At 47.1% G+C, this 25,223-nt stretch overlaps 1 protein-coding gene across 1 annotated transcript in view; it reads left to right on the forward strand.

Moving 5' to 3' along the window:
- Positions 1 to 25,223, forward strand: part of LOC110513643 (arf-GAP with dual PH domain-containing protein 1-like) — a 40,649-nt gene that overhangs the window by 13,996 nt on the left and 1,430 nt on the right. The window contains exons 4-9 of the mRNA XM_036949171.1: positions 2,707 to 2,789; positions 2,958 to 3,070; positions 8,707 to 8,853; positions 8,995 to 9,078; positions 9,163 to 9,225; positions 23,907 to 23,978. Of these exons, the coding sequence (XP_036805066.1) occupies positions 2,707 to 2,789; positions 2,958 to 3,070; positions 8,707 to 8,853; positions 8,995 to 9,078; positions 9,163 to 9,225; positions 23,907 to 23,978 (562 nt within the window). The remainder of the gene's footprint in view (positions 1 to 2,706; positions 2,790 to 2,957; positions 3,071 to 8,706; positions 8,854 to 8,994; positions 9,079 to 9,162; positions 9,226 to 23,906; positions 23,979 to 25,223) is intronic.

Below are 25,223 nucleotides of genomic sequence, written 5' to 3' on the forward strand. Positions count from 1 at the left end.
GTGTTCTCTGACTCTGAGCCTCGTGAGGTCAGGCCCAGTGCTGTGGTACAGTGGTATCAGTAGTGTTCTCTGACTCTGAGCCTCGTGAGGTCAGGCCCAGTGCTGTGGTACAGTGGTATCAGTAGTGTTCTCTGAGCCTCGTGAGGTCAGGCCCAGTGCTGTGGTACAGTGGTATCAGTAGTGTTCTCTGACTCTGAGCCTCGTGAGGTCAGGCCCAGTGCTGTGGTACAGTGGTATCAGTAGTGTTCTCTGACTCCGCCTCGTGAGGTCAGGCCCAGTGCTGTGGTACAGTGGTATCAGTAGTGTTCTCTGACTCTGAGCCTCGTGAGGTCAGGCCCAGTGCTGTGGTACAGTGGTATCAGTAGTGTTCTCTGACTCTGAGCCTCGTGAGGTCAGGCCCAGTGCTGTGGTACAGTGGTATCAGTAGTGTTCTCTGACTCTGAGCCTCGTGAGGTCAGGCCCAGTGCTGTGGTACAGTGGTATCAGTAGTGTTCTCTGACTCTGAGCCTCGTGAGGTCAGGCCCAGTGCTGTGGTACAGTGGTATCAGTAGTGTTCTCTGACTCAGCCTTGTGAGGTCAGGCCCAGTGCTGTGGTACAGTGGTATCAGTAGTGTTCTCTGAGCCTCGTGAGGTCAGGCCCAGTGCTGTGGTACAGTGGTATCAGTAGTGTTCTCTGAGCCTCGTGAGGTCAGGCCCAGTGCTGTGGTACAGTGGTATCAGTAGTGTTCTCTGAGCCTCGTGAGGTCAGGCCCAGTGCTGTGGTACAGTGGTATCAGTAGTGTTCTCTGAGCCTCGTGAGGTCAGGCCCAGTGCTGTGGTACAGTGGTATCAGTAGTGTTCTCTGACTCTGAGCCTCGTGAGGTCAGGCCCAGTGCTGTGGTACAGTGGTATCAGTAGTGTTCTCTGACTCTGAGCCTCGTGAGGTCAGGCCCAGTGCTGTGGTACAGTGGTATCAGAAGTGTTCTCTGACTCTGAGCCTCGTGTGGTCAGGCCCAGTGCTGTGGTACAGTGGTATCAGTAGTGTTCTCTGACTCTGAGCCTCGTGAGGTCAGGCCCAGTGCTGTGGTACAGTGGTATCAGTAGTGTTCTCTGACTCTGAGCCTCGTGAGGTCAGGCCCAGTGCTGTGGTACAGTGGTATCAGTAGTGTTCTCTGACTGAGCCTCGTGAGGTCAGGCCCAGTGCTGTGGTACAGTGGTATCAGTAGTGTTCTCTGACTCTGAGCCTCGTGAGGTCAGGCCCAGTGCTGTGGTACAGTGGTATCAGAAGTGTTCTCTGACTCTGAGCCTCGTGAGGTCAGGCCCAGTGTTGTGGTACAGTGTTATCAGTAGTGTTCTCTGACTCAGCCTCGTGAGGTCAGGCCCAGTGCTGTGGTACAGTGGTATCAGTAGTGTTCTCTGACTCTGAGCCTCGTGAGGTCAGGCCCAGTGCTGTGGTACAGTGGTATCAGTAGTGTTCTCTGACTCTGAGCCTTGTGAGGTCAGGGAGTATCTGTCCTACACCTGGCCTACAGAGAGTATCTGTCCTACACCTGGCCTACAGATGGTATCTGTTCTACACCTGGCCTACAGAGAGTATCTGTTCTACACCTGGCCTACAGAGAGTATCTGTTCTACACCTGGCCTACAGAGAGTATCTGTTCTACACCTGGCCTACAGAGAGTATCTGTTCTACACCTGGCCTACAGAGAGTATCTGTTCTACACCTGGCCTACAGAGAGTATCTGTTCTACACCTGGCCTACAGAGAGTATCTGTCCTACACCTGGCCTACAGATGGTATCTGTTCTACACCTGGCCTACAGAGAGTATCTGTCCTACACCTGGCCTACAGATGGTATCTGTTCTACACCTGGCCTACAGAGAGTATCTGTTCTACACCTGGCCTACAGAGAGTATCTGTCCTACACCTGGCCTACAGAGAGTATCTGTCCTACACCTGGCCTACAGAGAGTATCTGTCCTACACCTGGCCTACAGAGAGTATCTGTCCTACACCTGGCCTACAGAGAGTATCTGTTCTACACCTGGCCTACAGAGAGTATCTGTCCTACACCTGGCCTACAGAGAGTATCTGTCCTACACCTGGCCTACAGAGAGTATCTGTCCTACACCTGGCCTACAGAGAGTATCTGTTCTACACCTGGCCTACAGAGAGTATCTGTTCTACACCTGGCCTACAGAGAGTATCTGTCCTACACCTGGCCTACAGAGAGTATCTGTCCTACACCTGGCCTACAGAGAGTATCTGTCCTCACAAATGGTCACGATAACACTCACTGTAACACTCACTGTAACACTCACTGTAACACTCACTATAACACTCACTGTAACACTCACTATAACACTCACTGTAACACTCACTATAACACTCACTGTAACACTCACTGTAACACTCACTGTAACACTCACTATAACACTCACTATAACACTCACTGTAACACTCACTATAACACTCACTGTAACACTCACTGTAACTCTCACTATAACACTCACTGTAACACTCACTATAACACTCACTGTAACACTCACTATAACACTCACTGTAACTCTCTGTTCTGCTGTTCTCACAGTGACCGTAATTAGTTAATATACGTTTTGTGTGTAGAGCTTTCATGTAGTTTGGTTGTCTGGGGATTTTGAGAAGTTTTCCTGATTTTTAATATATCATATCTGTGTGTGTGTGTGTGTGTGTGTGTGTGTGTGTCCAGGGTCCTGAGGGAGCAGTGGATCAGAGCGAAGTACGAGAGGAAAGAGTTTACAGGGGTAGGGAAGAAACAGACCTATGAGGAGGGTGAGGACACACACACACACACACACACACACACAGACACAGACACGCACACACACACACACACACACACACACACACACACACACACACACACACACACACACACACACACACACACACACACACAGATATGCACTGATGAGAAGCTTGTCACTGTGTCACTGACAGGAACGAGGGATGGAATGTTGATGAAAAGGGGGCGGGACAACGGCCAGTTCCTCAACCGACGATTCGTTCTCTCAGAAAGAGAGGGGACACTGAAATACTTCACCAAGTATGATGTAAGTCTGACTATTTATTGCTGTCTTCATCTCACAAACACTCTCTTCAACATACAGAAAGTATTCAGACCCCTTGACTTTTCACATTTTGTTACGTTACAGCCTTATTCTAAAATGGGTTCAATTAAAATGTTTCCTCATCAATATACACACAATACCCCATAATGACAAAGTGAAAACAGGCTTTTAGAAATGTTTGTAAATTCATTACAAATAAAATACTGAAATACCTTATTTACATAAGTATTCAGACCTGTTGCTATGATACTCAGGTGAAGTTTGTTTCTTGATGTTTTTCTACAACTTGATTGGAGTCCACCTGGGGTAAATTCAATTGATTGAACATTATTTGGAAAGGCACACACCTGTCTATATAAGGTCCCACAGTTGACAGTGCATGTCAGAGCAAAAACCAAGCTATGAGGTCAAAGGAATTGTCCATAGAGCTCCGAGACAGGATTGTATTGAGGCAAAGATCTGGGGAAGGGTACCACAACATTTCTGCAGCATTGAAGGTCCCCAAGAACACAGTGGCTCCATCATTCTTAAATGGAAGAGGTCTGAATACTTTCCTTTTGCACTGTTATAATCATACAAATACTGAGACAAACTCTTTTAGCTTTGATACTTTTCTGCAGCCTGCCCTACCCTGTAGGACACACAACACACACACCTTCCTAACCACTGAGTCACAGGAAGGCCTGCAGCCTGCCCTACCCTGTAGGACACACAACACACACACCTTCCTAACCACTGAGTCACAGGAAGGCCTGCAGCCTGCCCTACCCTGTAGGACACACAACACACACACCTTCCTAACCACTGAGTCACAGGAAGGCCTGCAGCCTGCCCTACCCTGTAGGACACACAACACACACACCTTCCTAACCACTGAGTCACAGGAAGGCCTGCAGCCTGCCCTACCCTGTAGGACACACAACACACACACCTTCCTAACCACTGAGTCACAGGAAGGCCTGCAGCCTGCCCTACCCTGTAGGACACACAACACACACACCTTCCTAACCACTGAGTCACAGGAAGGCCTGCAGCCTGCCCTACCCTGTAGGACACACAACACACACACCTTCCTAACCACTGAGTCACAGGAAGGCCTGCAGCCTGCCCTACCCTGTAGGACACACAACACACACACCTTCCTAACCACTGAGTCTCAGGAAGGCCTGCAGCCTGCCCTACCCTGTAGGACACACAACACACACACCTTCCTAACCACTGAGTCACAGGAAGGCCTGCAGCCTGCCCTACCCTGTAGGACACACAACACACACACCTTCCTAACCACTGAGTCACAGGAAGGCCTGCAGCCTGCCCTACCCTGTAGGACACACAACACACACACCTTCCTAACCACTGAGTCACAGGAAGGCCTGCAGCCTGCCCTACCCTGTAGGACACACAACACACACACCTTCCTAACCACTGAGTCACAGGAAGGCCTGCAGCCTGCCCTACCCTGTAGGACACACAACACACACACACACCTTCCTAACCACTGAGTCACAGGAAGGCCTGCAGCCTGCCCTACCCTGTAGGACACACAACACACACACCTTCCTAACCACTGAGTCACAGGAAGGCCTGCAGCCTGCCCTACCCTGTAGGACACACAACACACACACCTTCCTAACCACTGAGTCACAGGAAGGCCTGCAGCCTGCCCTACCCTGTAGGACACACAACACACACACCTTCCTAACCACTGAGTCACAGGAAGGCCTGCAGCCTGCCCTACCCTGTAGGACACAACACACACACCTTCCTAACCACTGAGTCACAGGAAGGCCTGCAGCCTGCCCTACCCTGTAGGACACACAACACACACACCTTCCTAACCACTGAGTCACAGGAAGGCCTGCAGCCTGCCCTACCCTGTAGGACACACAACACACACACCTTCCTAACCACTGAGTCACAGGAAGGCCTGCAGCCTGCCCTACCCTGTAGGACACACAACACACACACCTTCCTAACCACTGAGTCACAGGAAGGCCTGCAGCCTGCCCTACCCTGTAGGACACACAACACACACACCTTCCTAACCACTGAGTCACAGGAAGGCCTGCAGCCTGCCCTACCCTGTAGGACACACAACACACACACCTTCCTAACCACTGAGTCACAGGAAGGCCTGCAGCCTGCCCTACCCTGTAGGGCACACAACACACACACCTTCCTAACCACTGAGTCACAGGAAGGCCTGCAGCCTGCCCTACCCTGTAGGACACACAACACACACACCTTCCTAACCACTGAGTCACAGGAAGGCCTGCAGCCTGCCCTACCCTGTAGGACACACAACACACACACCTTCCTAACCACTGAGTCACAGGAAGGCCTGCAGCCTTCCCTACCCTGTAGGACACACAACACACACACCTTCCTAACCACTGAGTCACAGGAAGGCCTGCAGCCTGCCCTACCCTGTAGGACACACAACACACACACCTTCCTAACCACTGAGTCACAGGAAGGCCTGCAGCCTGCCCTACCCTGTAGGACACACAACACACACACCTTCCTAACCACTGAGTCACAGGAAGGCCTGCCACGTTACAATACAGCAGGTTCAGACAACTCTCTCTCCCCCCCAACTCTCCGTCTCAGTTTAACAGGACTAAACAAATTAGAGAACCAATCCTGTGCTAAGTACTGCAGTTGTCACATTAAACTTTGTTAAGTAACTTTATGTCTAATACCTAACTCTTCTGGCTTCCAGAAAGTATTTCACTTTGTATTTTACAACAGTGAAAGGGGATTGAGTGTGAATGTGTGAGTGAGTGTTTGTGATGCAGTGTGGGTGCTACTGTGAGTCGAGTCGATTGCCTGGGGGAAGGCAATGCCTACTTACACAGTCAGCCGAGGAAGTGTTTAGTTGTCATTCTCATGGAAACCTACCAATTGGGTTGAACTTGGAGAGTTCTGAAGTCCATCAGATGTCCAGGTCTGACTCCTGGGAATTTGAAAGGGGATTAAGCCAATTTGTCTAAATTACTCTTGTGTTCGTTCCACTTAAGATGTTGGAGCCCATTTGTTCCCCTTCTAAAGTGCTAATTCAACCCCCCCCCCCCCCCCCCCCAATGAGTCCTTGGCATATACAGTAACTACTGTTGGCAAAGTATTATTCATAATATGCAAAGGCAGTGCTCGTGTCAACAAAGATGTGCAGCTCCTCCACCGGGTGCACCCTACCCCTCTCTCCCCCTTACCTCCACTCCCCCTTCAGCCTCCCATCCCACACCTTACCTGCCACCTTACCCTCCAATGTCCCTACACCACCCCTCTGTCCTCCTCTTTCCATCCCCCTCTCACCACCCCTAACTCTCTCTCCCCTCTCTCCACCCCTAACTATCTAACTCCTTCCCTTCTCTCCACCCCTAACTCTCTCTTTCCCTCCCCTCTCACCCCCCTAACTCTCTCTCCATCCCCTCTCACCCCCCCTAACTCTCTCTCCCCTCTCTCCACCCCTAACTATCTAACTCCTTCCCTTCTCTCCACCCCTAACTCTCTCTTTCCATCCCCTCTCACCCCCTAACTCTCTCTCCATCCCCTCTCACCCCCCCTAACTCTCTCTCCCTCCCCTCTCACCCCCTAACTCTCTCTCCATCCCCTCTCACTCCCCTAACTCTCTCTCTCTCCATCCCCTCTCATCCCCCCTAACTCTCTCTCTCCATCCTCTCTCACCCCCCCTAACTCTCTCTCTCCCTCCCCTCTCACCCCCCTAACTCTCTCTCTGTCCCTCCCCTCCACCACCTCTAACTCTCTCTGTCCCTCCCCTCCACTAACTCTCTCTCTCCCTCCCCTCCACCACCTCTAACTCTCTCTGTCCCTCCCGTCCACCACCTCTAACTCTCTCTGTCCCTCCCCTCCACCACCTCTAACTCTCTCTCTCCCTCCCCTCCCCTCCACCACCTCTAACTCTCTCTGTCCCTCCCCTCCACTAACTCTCTCTCTCCCTCCCCTCCACCACCTCTAACTCTCTCTCCCTCCCCTCCACCACCTCTAACTCTCTCTCTCCCTCCACTCCACCACCCCTAACTCTCTCTGTCCCTCCCCTCCACCACCTCTAACTCTCTCTCTCTCTCCCTCCCCTCCCCTCTACCACCTCTAACTCTCTCTGTCCCTCCCCTCCACCACCTCTAACTCTCTCTCTCTGTCCCTCCCCTCCACCACCTCTAACTCTCTCTCTCCCTCCCCTCCCCTCCACCACCTCTAACTCTCTCTGTCCCTCCCCTCCACCACCTCTAACTCTGTCTCTCTCTCCCTCCCCTCCCCTCCACCACCTCTAACTCTCTCTGTCCCTCCCCTCCACCACCTCTAACTCTCTCTCCATCCCCTCTCACCCCCTAACTATCTCTCTCCCTCCCCTCCACCACCTCTAACTCTCTCTCTCCCTCCACTCCACCACCCCTAACTCTCTCTGTCCCTCCCCTCCACCACCTCTAACTCTCTCTCTCCCTCCCCTCCCCTCCACCACCTCTAACTCTCTCTGTCCCTCCCCTCCACCACCTCTAACTCTGTCTCTCTCTCCCTCCCCTCCCCTCCACCACCTCTAACTCTCTCTGTCCCTCCCCTCCACCACCTCTAACTCTCTCTCCATCCCCTCTCACCCCCTAACTATCTCTCTCCCTCCCCTCCACCACCTCTAACTCTCTCTCTCCCTCCACTCCACCACCCCTAACTCTCTCTGTCCCTCCCCTCCACCACCTCTAACTCTCTCTCTCTGTCCCTCCCCTCCACCACCTCTAACTCTCTCTCTCCCTCCCCTCCCCTCCACCACCTCTAACTCTCTCTGTCCCTCCCCTCCACCACCTCTAACTCTGTCTCTCTCTCCCTCCCCTCCCCTCCACCACCTCTAACTCTCTCTGTCCCTCCCCTCCACCACCTCTAACTCTCTCTCCATCCCCTCTCACCCCCTAACTATCTCTCTCCCTCCCCTCCACCACCTCTAACTCTCTCTCTCCCTCCACTCCACCACCCCTAACTCTCTCTGTCCCTCCCCTCCACCACCTCTAACTCTCTCTCTCCCTCCCCTCCCCTCCACCACCTCTAACTCTCTCTCTCTCTCCCTCCCCTCCCCTCCACCACCTCTAACTCTCTCTCTCTCTCCCTCCCCTCCACCACCTCTAACTCTCTCTCTCTCTCCCTCCCCTCCACCACCTCTAACTCTCTCTCTCTCCCTCCCCTCCACCACCTCTAACTCTCTCTGTCCCTCCCCTCCACCACCTCTAACTCTCTCTGTCCCTCCCCTCCACCACCTCTAACTCTCTCTCCATCCCCTCCACCACCTCTAACTCTCTCTCCATCCCCTCTCACCCCCTAACTCTCTCTCTCCCTCCCCTCCACCACCTCTAACTCTCTCTCTCCCTCCACTCCACCACCCCTAACTCTCTCTGTCCCTCCCCTCCACCACCTCTAACTCTCTCTCTCTCTCCCTCCCCTCCACCACCTCTAACGCTCTCTCTCTCTCCCTCCCCTCCACCACCTCTAACTCTCTCTCTCTCTCCATCCCCTCCCCCACCTCTAACTCTCTCTCCATCCCCTCTCACCCCCTAACTCTCTCTCTCCCTCCCCTCCACCACCCCTAACTCTCTCTGTACCTCCCCTCTCTCTAGGCCAAGGAGCCTAAAGCGGTGATCAAGGTGGACTCTATCAACGCAGCCTTCCAGCCAGAGAAGATAGGTAACCCCAACGGACTACAGATCACCTACCTGAAAGACTACAACACCAGAAACATCTTCCTCTACCACGACAACGGCAAGGTAGCTGTGTGGGGGTGTCTGTCACTGTATATGGATGTGCATGGATCAATTCAGCAAGGTAGCTCACTCCTCCCCCCTCTATCTCTCTCTCTCTCTCTCTCTCTCTCTCTCTCTCCCTCTCTCTCCCTCTCTCTCCATCAGGAGATCGTAGACTGGTTCAACTCTATAAGGGCCATCCAGCTCCACTATCTAAAGGTGGCCTTCCCAGGGGCTAATGATGCGGAGGTGAGTACACACACACACACACACACACACGGACGCATACAAGTACACACACAATATCACTCTGTATTTAATCATATTTTTCAGCTGATGCCCAAATTGACCCGGAACTTTCTGAAGGAGGGCTATATGGAGAAAACAGGACCCAGGGTAAGTTTAAACACCCATGTGCGCGAGAACACACACTCACACGTTTATTTTACTATCGTTGTGGGAACCAAACAATTGATTCCCATTCAATATCCTATTTTACCTAACCTCTCCTCTTTGGTATGTGGTATTTTATTAGGATCCCCATTAGCTGTTGCAAAAGCAGCAGCTCCTCTTCCTGGGGTCCAACACAGAACATGACACATAATACAGAACATTAATAGACCAGAACAGCTCAAGGACAGAACTACATGAATTTAAAAAGGCAAACGTAGCCTTCATATCAATACATACACACACTCTATCTAGGTCAAATAGGGGAGAGGCGATGTGAGGTGTTGCTTTATCTGTTTTTTGAAACCAGGTTTACTGTTCATCTCAGCAATATGAGATGGAAGGAAGTTCCATGCAATAATGTCTCTATATAATAACGTACGCTTTCTTGAATTTGTTCTGGATTTGGGGACTGTGAAAAGACCCCTGGTGGCATGTCTGGTGGGGTAAGTGTGTGTCAGAGCTGTGTATAAGTTGACTATGCAAACAATTTGGGATTTTCAACACGTTAATGATTCTTATAAAAAGAAGAAGTGATGCAGTCAGTCTCTCCTCAACTCTTTGCCAAGAGAGACTGGCCTGCACAGTATTTATATCAGCACTCTGATTACAATGAAGAGCAAGACGTGCTGCTCTGTTCTGGGTCAGCTGCAGCTTAACTAGGTCTTTCCTTGCAGAACTCGACCACACGACTGGACAATAATCTAGATAAGACAAAACTAGAGCCTGTAGGACTTGCTTTTTGGAATGTGGTGTCAAAGAGCATCTATTTAGTAAAGACAGACCTCTCCCCATCTTAACAACTATTAAATCTATATGTTTTGACCATGACCGTTTACAATCTAAGGTAACGGCAAGTAATTTAGTCTCCTAAACTTGTTCAACATCCACACCCTTCATTACCAGATTAATCTGAGGTCTAGAACTTAGGGAAGGATTTGTACCAAATACAACACTCTTAGTTTTTAGAGATGTTCAGGACCAGTTTATTACTGGCCACTCATTCCAAACTGACTGCAACTCTCCGACTAAAAGTTTCACTGACTTCCTTAGCTGTGGTTGCTGATGCGTATATGGTTGAATTATCAGAATACATGGACACACATGCTTTTTTTAATGCCAGTGGCAGGTCATTGCTAAAAATAGAAAAGAGTAGAGGGCCTAGAGAGCTGCCCTGCGGTACACCACACTTTACATGTTTGACATTAGAGAAGCCTCCATTAAAGAAAACTCTTTGAGTTATATTAGATAGATAGCTCTGAATCCACAATAAGGCAGAGATTGTAAAGTCATAACACATACGTTTTCTCAACAACAGGTTATGGTCAATAATATCAAAGGCTGCACTGAAATCTAACAGTACAGCTCCCATAATCTTCTTATTATCAATTTATTTAAACCAATCATCAGTCATTTGTGTCAGTGCAGTATATGTTGAGTGTCCTTCTCTATAAGCATGCTGAAAGTCTGTTGTTCATTTGTTTACAGAGAAATAGCATTGTATTTGTTCAAACACAATTTTTTCCAACAGCTTGCTAAGAGCTGGCAGCAAGCTGATAGGTTTGCTGTTAGAACCAGTAAAGGCTGTTTTACCACTCTTGGGTAGCGGAATTACTTTGGCTTCCCTCCAGGCCTGAGGACAAAGACTTTCCTCTAGGCTCAGATTAAAGATATGACAGATAGGAGTGGCTATAGAGTCAGTTACCATCCACAGTAGCTTCCCATCTAAGTTGTCAATGCCAGGTTTGTCATCATTGATCGATAACAATAATTGTTCCACCTCTCCCACACTAACTTTACACAACTCAAACTCGCAATGCTTTTCTTTCATTATTTGTTTTTATTATGCATGAATACGATGGTTCTCTGTTCGTTGTTGGCATTTCCTGCCTAAGTTTGCCCACTTTGCCAATGAAGTAATCAATTATCATCAAATAATTGCCAACATCAAATGGTTTTGTGATGAATAAGCTATCTGATTCGATAAAAGATGGAGTGGAATTTGTCTTTCTGCCCATAATTTCATTTAAAGTACTCAAGTTGTTTTCCTTCATTCTTTATATAATTGATCTTGGCTTCATAATACAGTTTCTTATTTTTTGTTGAGTTTAGTCACATAATTTATCAATTTGCAGTAAGTCAGCCAGTCAGATGTGCAGACAGACTTATTAGCCACTCCTTTTCCCCATCTCTTTCAACTATACAGTTTTTCATTTCCTCATCAATCCATGGAGCCTTAACAGTTCTAACAGTCAGTTTCTTAACAGGTGCATGTTTATCAAAACATTGGAAGAAGCAATTTCATATATTCATCAAGTGCAGCGTCTGGATGCTCCTTGTTAATCTCAACAGACCAACAAATATTTTTTACATCATCCACATAAGAGTCACAGGAAAATCTTTTGTATGATCTCTTATGCACAATTTGTTCCTGTAGTGTTTATAAACACCCTGGTAGGTTGATTGATAACCTAAACCAGATTACAGGCACTGGTTACAGTGAGAAGCTTCCTCTTGAGTGGACAGCTTGAGGAAAACCAGTCAATATTCAGGTCCCCCAAAAAGTAGACCTCTCTGTTTACATCACATACACCATCAAGCATTTCACACATATTATTTAGATACTGACTGTTAGCAGTTGGTGGCCTATAGAAACACCCCAAAATAATAGGCTTTACATGAGGCAAATGAACCTGCAACCACAACACTTCAATAACACTTGACATAAGATCTTCTCTAAGCATTACAGGGATATGGCTCTGAATATATACAGCAACACCTCCCCCAAAAACATTCCTGTCTCTTCTATAGATGCTATATGCTTGTATTGCTACTGCTGTATCATCAAATTAATTATCTAAGTGAGTCTCAGAAATGGCTCATATATTAATGTTATCTGATATTAATAAGTTATTGATTTCATGAACCTTATTTCTAAGGCTACATTTATTAATATGTGCTATTTTCAGTCCTTTCCTGGGTATCTTCTCAGAGATAGACATAATATGGAAAAGATCAAACAAATGAATCAATCATTAATCAATTGGTGTGTGTGCGCTGCGGGGTTGAGGCTACGAACCCATAGGCTTGGTTCTCTCATCCCTTCCAGGCTTCTGGGAGGGAGGGTGGATAATGAGCCTGTCATAGGGATGGTGGATAGTGAGCCTGTCATAGGGAGGGTGGATAATGAGCCTGTCACAGGGATGGTGGATAATGAGCCTGTCATAGGGATGGTGGATAATGAGCCTGTCATAGGGAGGGTGGATAATGAGCCTGTCATAGGGAGGGTGGATAATGAGCCTGTCATAGGGAGGGTGGATAATGAACCTGTCATAGGGATGGTGGATAGTGAGCCTGTCATAGGGAGGGTGGATAATGAGCCTGTCACAGGGATGGTGGATAATGAGCCTGTCATAGGGATGGTGGATAATGAGCCTGTCATAGGGAGGGTGGATAATGAGCCTGTCATAGGGAGGGTGGATAATGAGCCTGTCATAGGGAGGGTGGATAATGAGCCTGTCATAGGGAGGGTGGATAGTGAGCATGTCATAGGGAGGGTGGATAATGAGCCTGTCATAGGGAGGGTGGATAATGAGTCTGTCATAGGGATGGTGGATAATGAGCCTGTCATAGGGAAGGTGGATAATGAGCCTGTCATAGGGAGGGTGGATAGTGAGCATGTCATAGGGAGGGTGGATAATGAGCCTGTCATAGGGAGGGTGGATAGTGAGCCTGTCATAGGGAGGGTGGATAATGAGCCTGTCATAGGGATGGTGGATAATGAGCCTGTCATAGGGAAGGTGGATAATGAGCCTGTCATAGGGAGGGTGGATAGTGAGCATGTCATAGGGAGGGTGGATAATGAGCCTGTCATAGGGAGGGTGGATAGTGAGCCTGTCATAGGGAGGGTGGATAATGAGCCTGTCATAGGGAGGGTGGATAATGAGCCTGTCATAGGGAGGGTGGATAATGAGCCTGTCATAGGGAGGGTGGATAATGAGCCTGTCATAGGGATGGTGGATAATGAGCCTGTCACAGGGATGGTGGATAATGAGCCTGTCACAGGGATGGTGGATAATGAGCCTGTCATAGGGAGGGTGGATAATGAGCCTGTCATAGGGAGGGTGGATAATGAGTCTGTCATAGGGATGGTGGATAATGAGCCTGTCATAGGGAAGGTGGATAATGAGCCTGTCATAGGGAGGGTGGATAGTGAGCATGTCATAGGGAGGTTGGATAATGAGCCTGTCATAGGGAGGGTGGATAGTGAGCCTGTCATAGGGAGGGTGGATAATGAGCCTGTCATAGGGAGGGTGGATAATGAGCCTGTCATAGGGAGGGTGGATAGTGAGCATGTCATAGGGAGGGTGGATAGTGAGAATGTCATAACGGATATAAGACATGTCTCTACACGCTCTGGCAGCTTTCATGGCTGGGATCAGTTCTTTCCCCTTCTCAAATCAAATCAAATCAAATTGTATTTGTCACATACACATGGTTAGCAGATGTTAATGCGAGTGTAGCGAAATGCTTGTGCTTCTAGTTCCGACAATGCAGTAATAACCAACAAGTAATCTAACTAACAATTCCAAAACTACTGTCTTATACACAGTGTAAGGGGATAAAGAATATGTACATAAGGATATATGAATGAGTGATGGTACAGAGCAGCATAGGCAAGATACAGTAGATGTGATCGAGTACAGTATATACATATGAGATGAGTATGTAAACAAAGTGGCATAGTTAAAGTGGCTAGTGATACATGTATTACATAAGGATGCAGTCGATGATATAGAGTACAGTATATACGTATGCATATGAGATGAATAATGTAGGGTAAGTAACATTATATAAGGTAGCGTTGTTTAAAGTGGCTAGTGATATATTTACATCATTTCCTATCAATTCCCATTATTAAAGTGGCTGGAGTGAGTCAGTGTCATTGTCAGTGTGTTGGCAGCAGCCACTCAATGTTAGTGGTGGCTGTTTAACAGTCTGATGGCCTTGAGATAGAAGCTGTTTTTCAGTCTCTCGTCCCAGCTTTGATGCACCTGTACTGACCTCGCCTTCTGGATGATAGCGGGGTGAACAGGCAGTGGCTCGGGTGGTTGATGTCCTTGATGATCCTTCTGACGCACAGCTTCAGGATAGTCCTCGTTGAGGAAAATATATGTTCCTCTCTAGTTCTTGGCTCTTTCCAGGACAGCTACCTTGTCCTTGAACCTCAGGAACTTGACCACTATCGGTCTGGGCCTGTCACCTGGACCGGTGGTGGGTTTTCCAGTCCTGTGGGAGCGCTCCACCTCAATCTTCCTGTGGTCCATCTTCAATTTCTCAGAGTTCATTTTCCTCACGTTGTCCTCAGACACCGTCCAGGTCTCATGTGGATATTCTGCAATTCTGTCCACAACCATGTTGTTCCGCCTTGATTGTCCCTTGAGGAAGTCTGATTTATCCGTCATTGTTATCATGGATTCACACACAGAACTGATGTCCTCTCTCAGTGACTTACAGATTGCTGTCATCTGCCATTTTCCTGTTTAAACTCATCGAGCTGAGACCCTGGGAGAACTACAAACTGGTTTCAGGTCCTGGACCTCTCAGGTCAGGTCGTCCATTATTTTATTCATTGAATTGACCCGTATTTGGACAAAACACTTGCAGCTATTTTCTTGTTGTTTGTAACAACTGCTTGGAGAAGTATTTCTGTTTGTTTAACGGTCCTCCAGCCGTCTTTGTCATGGTAGCTAGCAACAAATGTTAGGCTGTTACTCCTCACAGTTCCAGACAGGACAGGTCACAGGGAAGATTGAACACAACAAACAGCTTTTCCAGTCCCACAGGACTAGGCTGCTTTCAAGCCCTCAATAATTCCCGCTAGCTTGATAGGCAGCTGGCTAGCAGCTAGGGTAGCTGCTACGCCAAATAGCTCCTCAGACCCGGCCTTGGTGTGCAGGATCACTGGACAGAGAGTAGCAGTCCCAGCAACTGATGCCAAGGATCCGTACTAAAAAGTTAGCTAGCAACTAAGAAACTTTCAAATACACTTTCAAAACAACAATCTTTTCAAAACAACAAACCGAGCTCTCCCTCGTTCCTGCTTCAACAGGAAATGTTCAACAGGAAGTGACGACCCCTTAACCTAACCTTAACACCTAAATCCTAAACCTAACCCCTAATTCTGACACTAACCCTAATTGTAACCCTAAACCTAACCCCTAAAATAGCCTTTTTCCTTGTGGGGACTGGTGAAATGTTCCCACTGGTCCAGGTTTTCCTTGTCGGGACTGGTGAAATGTCCCACTGGTCCAGGTTTTCCTTGTCGGGACTGGTGAAATGTCCCACTGGTCCAGGTTTTCCTTGTCGGGACTGGTGAAATGTCCCACTGGTCCAGGTTTTCCTTGTGGGGACTGGTGAAATGTCCCACTGGTCCAGGTTTTCCTTGTGGGGACTGGTGAAATGTCCCACTGGTCCAGGTTTTCCTTGTGGGGACTGGTGAAATGTTCCCACTGGTCCAGGTTTTCCTTGTGGGGACTGGTGAAATGTCCCACTGGTCCAGGTTTTCCTTGTGGGGACTGGTGAAATGTTCCCACTGGTCCAGGTTTTCCTTGTCGGGACTGGTGAAATGTCCCACTGGTCCAGGTTTTCCTTGTGGGGACTGGTGAAATGTCCCACTGGTCCAGGTTTTCCTTGTGGGGACTGGTGAAATGTTCCCACTGGTCCAGGTTTTCCTTGTGGGGACTGGTGAAATGTCCCACTGGTCCAGGTTTTCCTTGTGGGGACTGGTGAAATGTCCCACTGGTCCAGGTTTTCCTTGTGGGGACTGGTGAAATGTCCCACTGGTCCAGGTTTTCCTTGTGGGGACTGGTGAAATGTCCCACTGGTCCAGGTTTTCCTTGTCGGGACTGGTGAAATGTCCCACTGGTCCAGGTTTTCCTTGTTTTATCATCCTTTTGAGGACTTCTGGTCCCCACAAGGATAGTAAAACCAAACACACACACTGTCCTGTAAATGAGTAGATCAAGGACTTCTGGTCCCCACAAGGATAGTAAAACCACAAACACACACTGTCCTGTAAATGAGTAGATCAAGGACTTCAGGTCCCCACAAGGATAGTAAAACCAAAAACACACACTTTCCTGTAAATGAGTAGATCAAGGACTTCTGGTCCCCATAAGGATAGTAAAACCACAAACACACACTGTCCTGTAAATGAGTAGATCAAGGACTTCAGGTCCCCACAAGGATAGTAAAACCAAACACACACACTGTCCTGTAAATGGGTGGTTCTTTAGCAGTTAAGTTCAAGGACCTTGATAACAAGACATTCCTCCACACCCTTAAACCATGCAATCCACCTTCAACTCATTCTATTAGTTTCTCCCGTTGTATTTCAACCTGCTGTTACATTCATGACTTAGAATACGTGGACAACTACAAATACTTAGGTGTCTGGTTAGACTGTAAACTCTCCTTCCAGACCCATATCAAACATCTCCAATCCAAAGTTAAATCTAGAATTGGCTTCCTATTTCGCAACAAAGCATCCTTCACTCATGCTGCCAAACATACCCTTGTAAAACTGACCATCCTACCAATCCTCGACTTTGGCGATGTCATTTACAAAATAGCCTCCAATACCCTACTCAACAAATTGGATGCAGTCTATCACAGTGCAATCCGTTTTGTCACCAAAGCCCCATATACTACCCACCATTGCGACCTGTACGCTCTCGTTGGCTGGCCCTCGCTTCATACTCGTCACCAAACCCACTGGCTCCATGTCATCTACAAGACCCTGCTAGGTAAAGTCCCCCCTTATCTCAGCTCGCTGGTCACCATTGCATCTCCCACCTGTAGCACACGCTCCAGCAGGTATATCTCTCTAGTCACCCCCAAAACCAATTATTTCTTTGGCCGCCTCTCCTTCCAGTTCTCTGCTGCCAATGACTGGAACGAACTACAAAAATCTCTGAAACTGGAAACACTTATCTCCCTCATTAGCTTTAAGCACCAACTGTCAGAGCAGCTCACAGATTACTGCACCTGTACATAGCCCACCTATAATTTAGCCCAAACAACTACCTTTTTCCCTACTGTATTTAATTTATTTATTTATTTTGCTCCTTTGCACCCCATTATTTTTTATTTCTACTTTGCACATTCTCCCATTGCAAAACTACCATTCCAGTGTTTTACTTGCTATATTGTATTTACTTTGCCACCATGGCCTTTTTGCCTTTACCTCCCTTATCTCACCTCATTTGCTCACATCGTATATAGACTTGTTTATACTGTATTATTGACTGTATGTTTGTTTTACTCCATGTGTAACTCTGTGTCGTTGTATGTGTCGAACTGCTTTGCTTTATCTTGGCCAGGTCGCACGCAATTGTAAATGAGAACTTGTTCTCAACTTGCCTACCTGGTTAAATAAAGGTGAAATAAATAAATTCACCTGACTCTCTGTATTGTCTTTCTATCTGGTTTCATTAAATAACATGGAGATTTTGTTGTATTTAACCTTTATTTAACCAGGAAAAGCCCATTGAGACCCAGAGTCTCTTTTTCAAGGGAGACCTGGCCAAGAAGGCAGCAACAATCAATACATTACAGAATTAAAACATACAACAATACAACACAACATGATCCTGCCTAAAAAAAGCATTTACACTCCACAGAGTCTCCCATCAATATTTCAAATTCATTCAGTGGCACTAACATATCTAGATGAAACATGGATTATAGACTAGAGGTCGTGATGTTCTGTCAGAAAGATAGTTCCTAAACCAATTTACTGACCCTTCACTGAGACCAATGTTTCTGAGTCTAGCTAGCAACAGTTAATGGTCAACTGAATCAAATGCCTTTGATAAATCCACAAACAGAGCAGCACCATGTTTATTTTTACCAAGAGCATTTATGATGTATTGTTTGCCGTTGCCATAGCTGCAGTTGTGGTGCTGTGCCTCGATCTAAAGCCAGACTGAACCCCGCTCAGTATGTTCTTCTCAATGAAGACCTGTTTTAACTGTGAGTTCACTAGGGATTCATAGACTTTGGCCAGGAGAGGGAGTTTGGAGATAGGACCATAGTTATTAGCCTCTGAGGGATCTCCACCCTTTAGCAGTGGAAGGACATAAGCTGATTCCCAAATGCTGGGTATGGAATTGGTCAAGAGACTCAAGTTGAAAATGTGAGCCACAGGTTCAGTGATAATACCAGCTGCTATCTTTAAGAGGTAGGGGCCCAGGTTGTCTGGACCGGCAGACTGTTTAGTGTCTCTAGCCTTTTAGTTCTTTATAGACCTCAATATAAGAAACAGGCTCAAAGTTAAAATGGTTCACATGAGGGCCTATAGTTGACTGTAACAGAGCTGACATTAGAGGCCTGGGCCCCACCATTATCAAACACTGAACCAGCAGATATGAAGTGCTTGTTAAAAACCCCTACAATATGGGCTTTATCCTTCACTTCATTAGAATCCATCATTAAATGGTGAGGAAGGTCAGAGGAGACGTTAGAACCTGACACTGATTTGATTAGCTTCCAGAACTTGGTAGGGTTGTTTAGGTTCTCTGTGACTGCGTTTAGATAGAAATCTGATTTGGACTTCCTGATCAACCCTGTGCATTTGTTTCTTAGCTCTCTGAATGAGGCCCAGTCAGTATTTGTATGTCTAGAGACATTTCTTTTTCTAATTCATTCTGCCAAGTTATCTGAAAACCGGGGATTGTCCCTTCCACTGATTCTACATTTCTCCACAGGGGCATGCTTATCACACATTGCATACAGAAATAGTCCCAGGCAGTGTCCACATGGGGAATCAGACTTACCCTGTCAATATTATGGATCATGTAAGAACGCTTGTCATCAAACTGTTCAAAATGTTTTTTTAGATGTATATATTATTTTATAAATCTAACGGGGTTTGGCTTTGGTCATTTTTGAATTTCTAACACAAGCAATTGCACAGTGATCACTGACATCATTACAGAATATCCCAGTCCATGTGTATTTGAGGGGTATTCATTAGAATAATGTCCAAAAGCGTTGAGTTGTTAGGTGCTCTGGGATTCGGTCTTGTAGGCGCATTAATTAATTGAGCGAGATTCAGAGTCACACAGTTCTTTAAAAGAGTCCCGATACAGATGTAAGTATGTACCAGTTCAAATCTCCTAAAATAATGAATTCAGAGTCATTTAACTTGTGCAGGACATCAGAAAGAGAGTTAAGTGTGTCTCCTGATGCCGAGGGCGGTCTGTAGCAGCCGAGGGCGGTCTGTAGCAGCCGAGGGCGGTCTGTGGCAGCCGAGGGCGGTCTGTGGCAGCCGAGGGCGGTCTGTAGCAGCCGAGGGCGGTCTGTTGCAGCCGAGGGCGGTCTGTAGCATCCGAATGGCGGGCTGTAGCAGCCGAGGGGGGTCTGTAGCAGCCGAGGGCGGTCTGTAGCAGCCGAGGGCGGTCTGTAGCAGCCGAGGGCGGTCTGTAGCAGCCGAGGGCGGTCTGTAGCAGCCGAGGGCGGTCTGTAGCATCCGAATGGCGGGCTGTAGCAGCCGAGGGTGGTCTGTAGCAGCCGAGGGCGGTCTGTAGCAGCCGAGGGCGGTCTGTAGCAGCCGAGGGCGGTCTGTAGCAGCCGAGGGCGGTCTGTAGCATCCGAATGGCGGGCTGTAGCAGCCGAGGGTGGTCTGTAGCAGCCGAGGGCGGTCTGTAGCAGCCGAGGGCGGTCTGTAGCAGCCGAGGGCGGTCTGTAGCAGCCGAGGGCGGTCTGTAGCATCCGAGGGCGGTCTGTAGCAGCCGAGGGCGGTCTGTATCAGCCGAGGGCGGTCTGTAGCAGCCGAGGGCGGTCTGTAGCAGCCGAGGGCGGTCTGTAGCAGCCGAGGGCGGTCTGTAGCAGCCGAGGGCGGTCTGTATCAGCCGAGGGCGGTCTGTAGCAGCCGAGGGCGGTCTGTAGCAGCCGAGGGCGGTCTGTAGCAGCCGAGGGCGGTCTGTAGCAGCCGAGGGCGGTCTGTAGCAGCCGAGGGCGGTCTGTAGCAGCTGACTACAGTAATGTGGGAGTTCTTATATACGTTCACTTTAACCTAAGCAATTCAAAATGTTTGGTAATGGAGAGAATTTCAGAGGTGTTAAACTCAGATTTAACATAAATTGTAACCCCTCCTCCTTTACTCATCCGATCAGCTCTAAAAACCGTGTACCCATCAATAGAATATTTCACAAATTTCTTTAACCAAGTTTCTGATAAAACCATTATGTCTTCATTTGTTGTTTTGGCCCATATTCTAATGACGTCTATTTTTGGAAATAGACTTCTGACATTAACATGCAAGAGGCCAAAACCTGCTGTGTTTTTAAAATCATAGGGAGTCGGTAGAGATTACATGGTATCTACCGGCCCAGGGTTTGGTTGAACATTAGCAGAGATCAACAATAAAAGCATAACAATATCTCTCAGTTGCACAATGCGTGAGGGCTTGGTGGAGCCAGCACCATTGTCAACACAACGAAGTGAGTCTTTCGACACAGAAAAAAAGGCATTCAGCAGTTTGAGATTTTGGAAGTATGTCATCAAGTGTAGGTCCAGTTGTGTTTGAGAGTGGTACAAATGTAACTGCATATAGAGACCACGTTCCTGGTGGTATTTTCAGAGTCAAACTAAGACTAAGTAACATGGAGATATTCAGAGTCAAACTAAGACTAAATAACATGGAGATATTCAGAGTCAAACTAAGACTAAATAACATGGAGATATTCAGAGTCAAACTAAGACTAAATAACATGGAGATATTCAGAGTCAAACTAAGACTAAATAACATGGATATATTCAGAGTCAAACTAATACTAAGTAACATGGAGATATTCAGAGTCAAACTAAGACTAAATAACATGGAGATATTCAGAGTCAAACTAAGACTAAATAACATGGAGATATTCAGAGTCAAACTAAGACTAAATAACATGGAGATATTCAGAGTTAAAGTAAGACTAAATAACATGGAGATATTCAGAGTTAAACTAAGACTAAATAACATGGAGATATTCAGAGTTAAAGTAAGACTAAATAACATGGAGATATTCAGAGTCAAACTAAGACTAAATAACATGGAGATATTCAGAGTCAAACTAAGACTAAATAACATGGAGATATTCAGAGTTAATATAAGACTAAATAACATGGAGATATTCAGAGTTAAAGTAAGACTACATAACATGGAGATATTTAGAGTTAAAGTAAGACTAAATAACATGGAGATATTCAGAGTTAAAGTAAGACTAAATAACATGGAGATATTCAGAGTCAAACTAAGACTAAATAACATGGAGATATTCAGAGTCAAACTAAGACTAAATAACATAGAGATATTCAGAGTCAAACGAACCTGTTGGTTGCTCTATTTCTCCATTTCACCATGTCTCCATCGACTCTGTTTGATTGACAACTGAATCACTGTGTGGCGAGGCCTGCCAGGGAGCAGAACAGGAACACGCACAGACACACCGACACACACACACACACACACACACACACACACTGTGTTTAATCACTGTGTGGAGAGGCCTCCCAGGGACTAGAGGGAATAAAGGGCTGGTACACTGATAAACTTAATCACTTAGGGAGAGATACACACACACACGCACGCACGCACATGCATACACACACACACGCACGCACATGCATACACACACACACTGTGTTTAATCTGTCACTGTCAGGTTACCACATGAAAGAGTTTTCTAACCTGCTGCGTTTGACTCATTCTACAATAGAACCCATTTCCCCACATATTTGTAAAGAGAAAGAGACACTCCCTAAATTAATCAAGAACACTTTTACACACTCTTGACATAAGGATATGGCAACATTTAAAGAGGACAATTTGTCAGTCAGTGGGGACTGACATGTCATCATTATTTGAAGCATGACTGGCTCAAAGGAGATGAAAGTGGCTGCTCTGTGATGTGTCTTGTCCCTAGGACCAGAAGAAACACTCCTGGGTCGTATTCAGTAGGTGGAAAAGTATCAGAAAAGACCACCTGAACCAATAAGAATGGAGATTATGTTATCTGTTGCAAAGAAAATTGCTACCGTGTGCCTTTCTCAACAGGACCCTTTTCCTAGTTTTCTATCTGCTGTGTGAGTTGATAGTTGGGACTGATCTGGGGCCTGTATCCACAAAGTGTCTCAGAATAGGAGTGTCCACAAAGTGTCTCAGAGTAGGAGTGTCCACAAAGTGTCCCAGAATAGGAGTGTCCACAAAGTATCTCAGAGTAGGAGTGTCCACAAAGTGTCTCAGAGTAGAAGTGTCCACAAAGCATCTCAGAGTAGGAGTGTCCACAAAACGTCTCAGAGTAGGAGTGTCCACAAAGTGTCTCAGAGTAGAAGTGTCCACAAAACGTCTCAGAGTAGGAGTCTCCACAAAGCGTCTCAGAGTAGGAGTGTCCACAAAGTGTCTCAGAGTAGAAGTGTCCACAAAGTGTCTCAGAGTAGAAGTGTCCACAAAGTGTCTCAGAGTAGGAGTGTCCACAAAGTGTCTCAGAGTAGGAGTGTCCACAAAGTGTCTAAGAGTAGGAGTGTCCACAAAGTGTCTCCGAGTCAAAGTGTCTCAGAGTAGGAGTGTCCACAAAGTGTCTCAGAGTAGGAGTGTCCACAAAGTGTCTCAGAGTCAAAGTGTCTCAGAGTAGGAGTGTCCACAAAGCGTCTCAGAGTAGAAGTGTCCACAAAGTGTCTCAGAGTCAAAGTGTCTCAGAGTAGGAGTGTCCACAAAGCGTCTCAGAGTAGAAGTGTCCACAAAGCATCTCAGAGTAGGAGTGTCCACAAAACGTCTTAGAGTAGGAGTGTCCACAAAGTGTCTCAGAGTAGGAGTGTCCACAAAGTGTTTCAGAGTAGGAGTGTCCACAAAGTGTCTCAGAGTAGAAGTGTCCACAACGTGTCTCAGAGTAGAAGTGCTGTTCTAAGATCAGTTGTGCCTTCTAAATCATAATGAATAACAGGGAGGGCTGATCGTAGATCAGCATACCTACTCTGAGATGCTTTGTGGATATGGGCTTTGGTCCCTCTGTTGTTGCTATATGAGGTCCTGGTGCAGCAGATAGCCTAGCGTTTAGAGCGTTGGGCTAGTAATCAAAATGTTGTTGGTTCAAATCCCCAAGCCGACTAGCTGAAAAATCTACTGATGTGCCCTTGAGCAAGACACTTAACCGTAATTGTTCCTGTAAGTTTCTCTGGATAAGAGTATCTGCTAAATGACAAAAAATATATACATTTAGTCCTGGTGGTGTCTTATCCTTCTGTAGTTGCCATTAGAAGTCCTGGTGGTGTCTTATCCTTCTGTAGTTGCCATTAGAAGTCCCGGTAGTGTCTTATCATTCTGTAGTTGCCATTAGAGGTCCTGGGGGTGTCTTATCCTTCTGTAGTTGCCATTAGAGGTCCTGGGGGTGTCTTATCCTTCTGTAGTTGCCATTAGAGGTCCTGGGGGTGTCTTATCCTTCTGTAGTTGCTATGTGGTAGGTTATCCATCTATACCCCTGCTGTGTGTCCTTGATGCCAAACAGAGGACAACAATCTCTCAGTGGGGGAGGAGCAGACATATACTGACTTTCTGTCTCTCTCTCTCTCTCTCTTTGCAGCATACAGAAGGGTTTAAGAAGCGTTGGTTCACCCTAGACCACAGACGTCTCATGTACTACAAAGATCCCCTGGTAAGACTGGTTTCACACACACACACACACACACACACAGGCACACACACACAGGCACACACAGGCACACACACACACACTTCTCCCAGATAGGCTCTTATAGGCCAGTTACTAGAGAGGACCTCATATTTTATATGAATCTGATTGATATCAAAAGGTTTGAAAGGACTTCATAATGACGGATGAAGTTTCCTCTTGCTGTATCAGGTCAGTACAACATGTTCTCTGTTAGTTTTAACAAAGAGCTGCTATGTAGAGGAGACTCGCTAGACAGTAATCTGATACTTCTATTAGAAGACCATCAAACCACACACACACACACACACACACAGACAGACACACACACACACACACACACACACACACACACGCACACACCCCAAACCACGACTCCAAAGAGGCAGAGAACTCACTAGCACCCTCTCTCAACTCACCTCACATCAACACCTAAACTAATATTGGCTAGATGTAACACTATGGAGATTCTGTAGAGTGTGTATGAGGGTGATGTCGTGCTCTACTTAGCGTGCCTGGTTTGAATCATCACACACAACGATGGAAAGTAAAAGCCCAGGGGAGCGTACTAGGGAGGGCCAGACCTGGCCACATGAGATAGAACAAACGAGGGGAGCCTCACACTACAGGCTCAGATGCAATACGGTGAATACAGCAACGTTAGGACAGCTGCCTTCATCAAGGTTTCACACTGGGGCTGTTACAGAGAACCATACACAGGCTTTAGTGAGGTGTGGAGCCGTATGGAAATAAAGAGATTGAAGACTTCTTCTCCATCCTAAATGGCCCCCTATTCCCTTTATAGTGCACTCCTTTGGCCCAGGGATCTTAAGGCTCTGGTCAAAAGTAGTGCACTATAAAGGGCATAGGGGGCCATTAGGGATGCAGCGTTGTCTGTTTGATGAAGTAGACCAAGTTGTGTAGCCAGCCAATGCAGCCAGCCAGAGACAGGCTTTGACCAGCAGAATATAAATACATGAGCAGTGTTAGAGATAAATGCTGTAAAGGTTTGAAGGAAGCGGGTCAGTGGATGGCAGTTTTAAGAAGTAGAGTGTGAGAATAAGTCACCGCTACAATGTAACAGTATGGATGTACTGTACAGAATGTAACGTGGCAGGTTAAGCTGTGTGTCGACTGTAAATTGTTATGGCATAGTTGGTGCCTGTTCTCTAACCTCACCCCTCTCACCACACCCCCTTTACCTCATCCTCACCCCCTCTGCCTCACCCT

The sequence above is a fragment of the Oncorhynchus mykiss genome, chromosome 17, assembly GCF_013265735.2.
Source record: "Oncorhynchus mykiss isolate Arlee chromosome 17, USDA_OmykA_1.1, whole genome shotgun sequence".
NCBI lineage: Eukaryota > Metazoa > Chordata > Actinopteri > Salmoniformes > Salmonidae > Oncorhynchus > Oncorhynchus mykiss.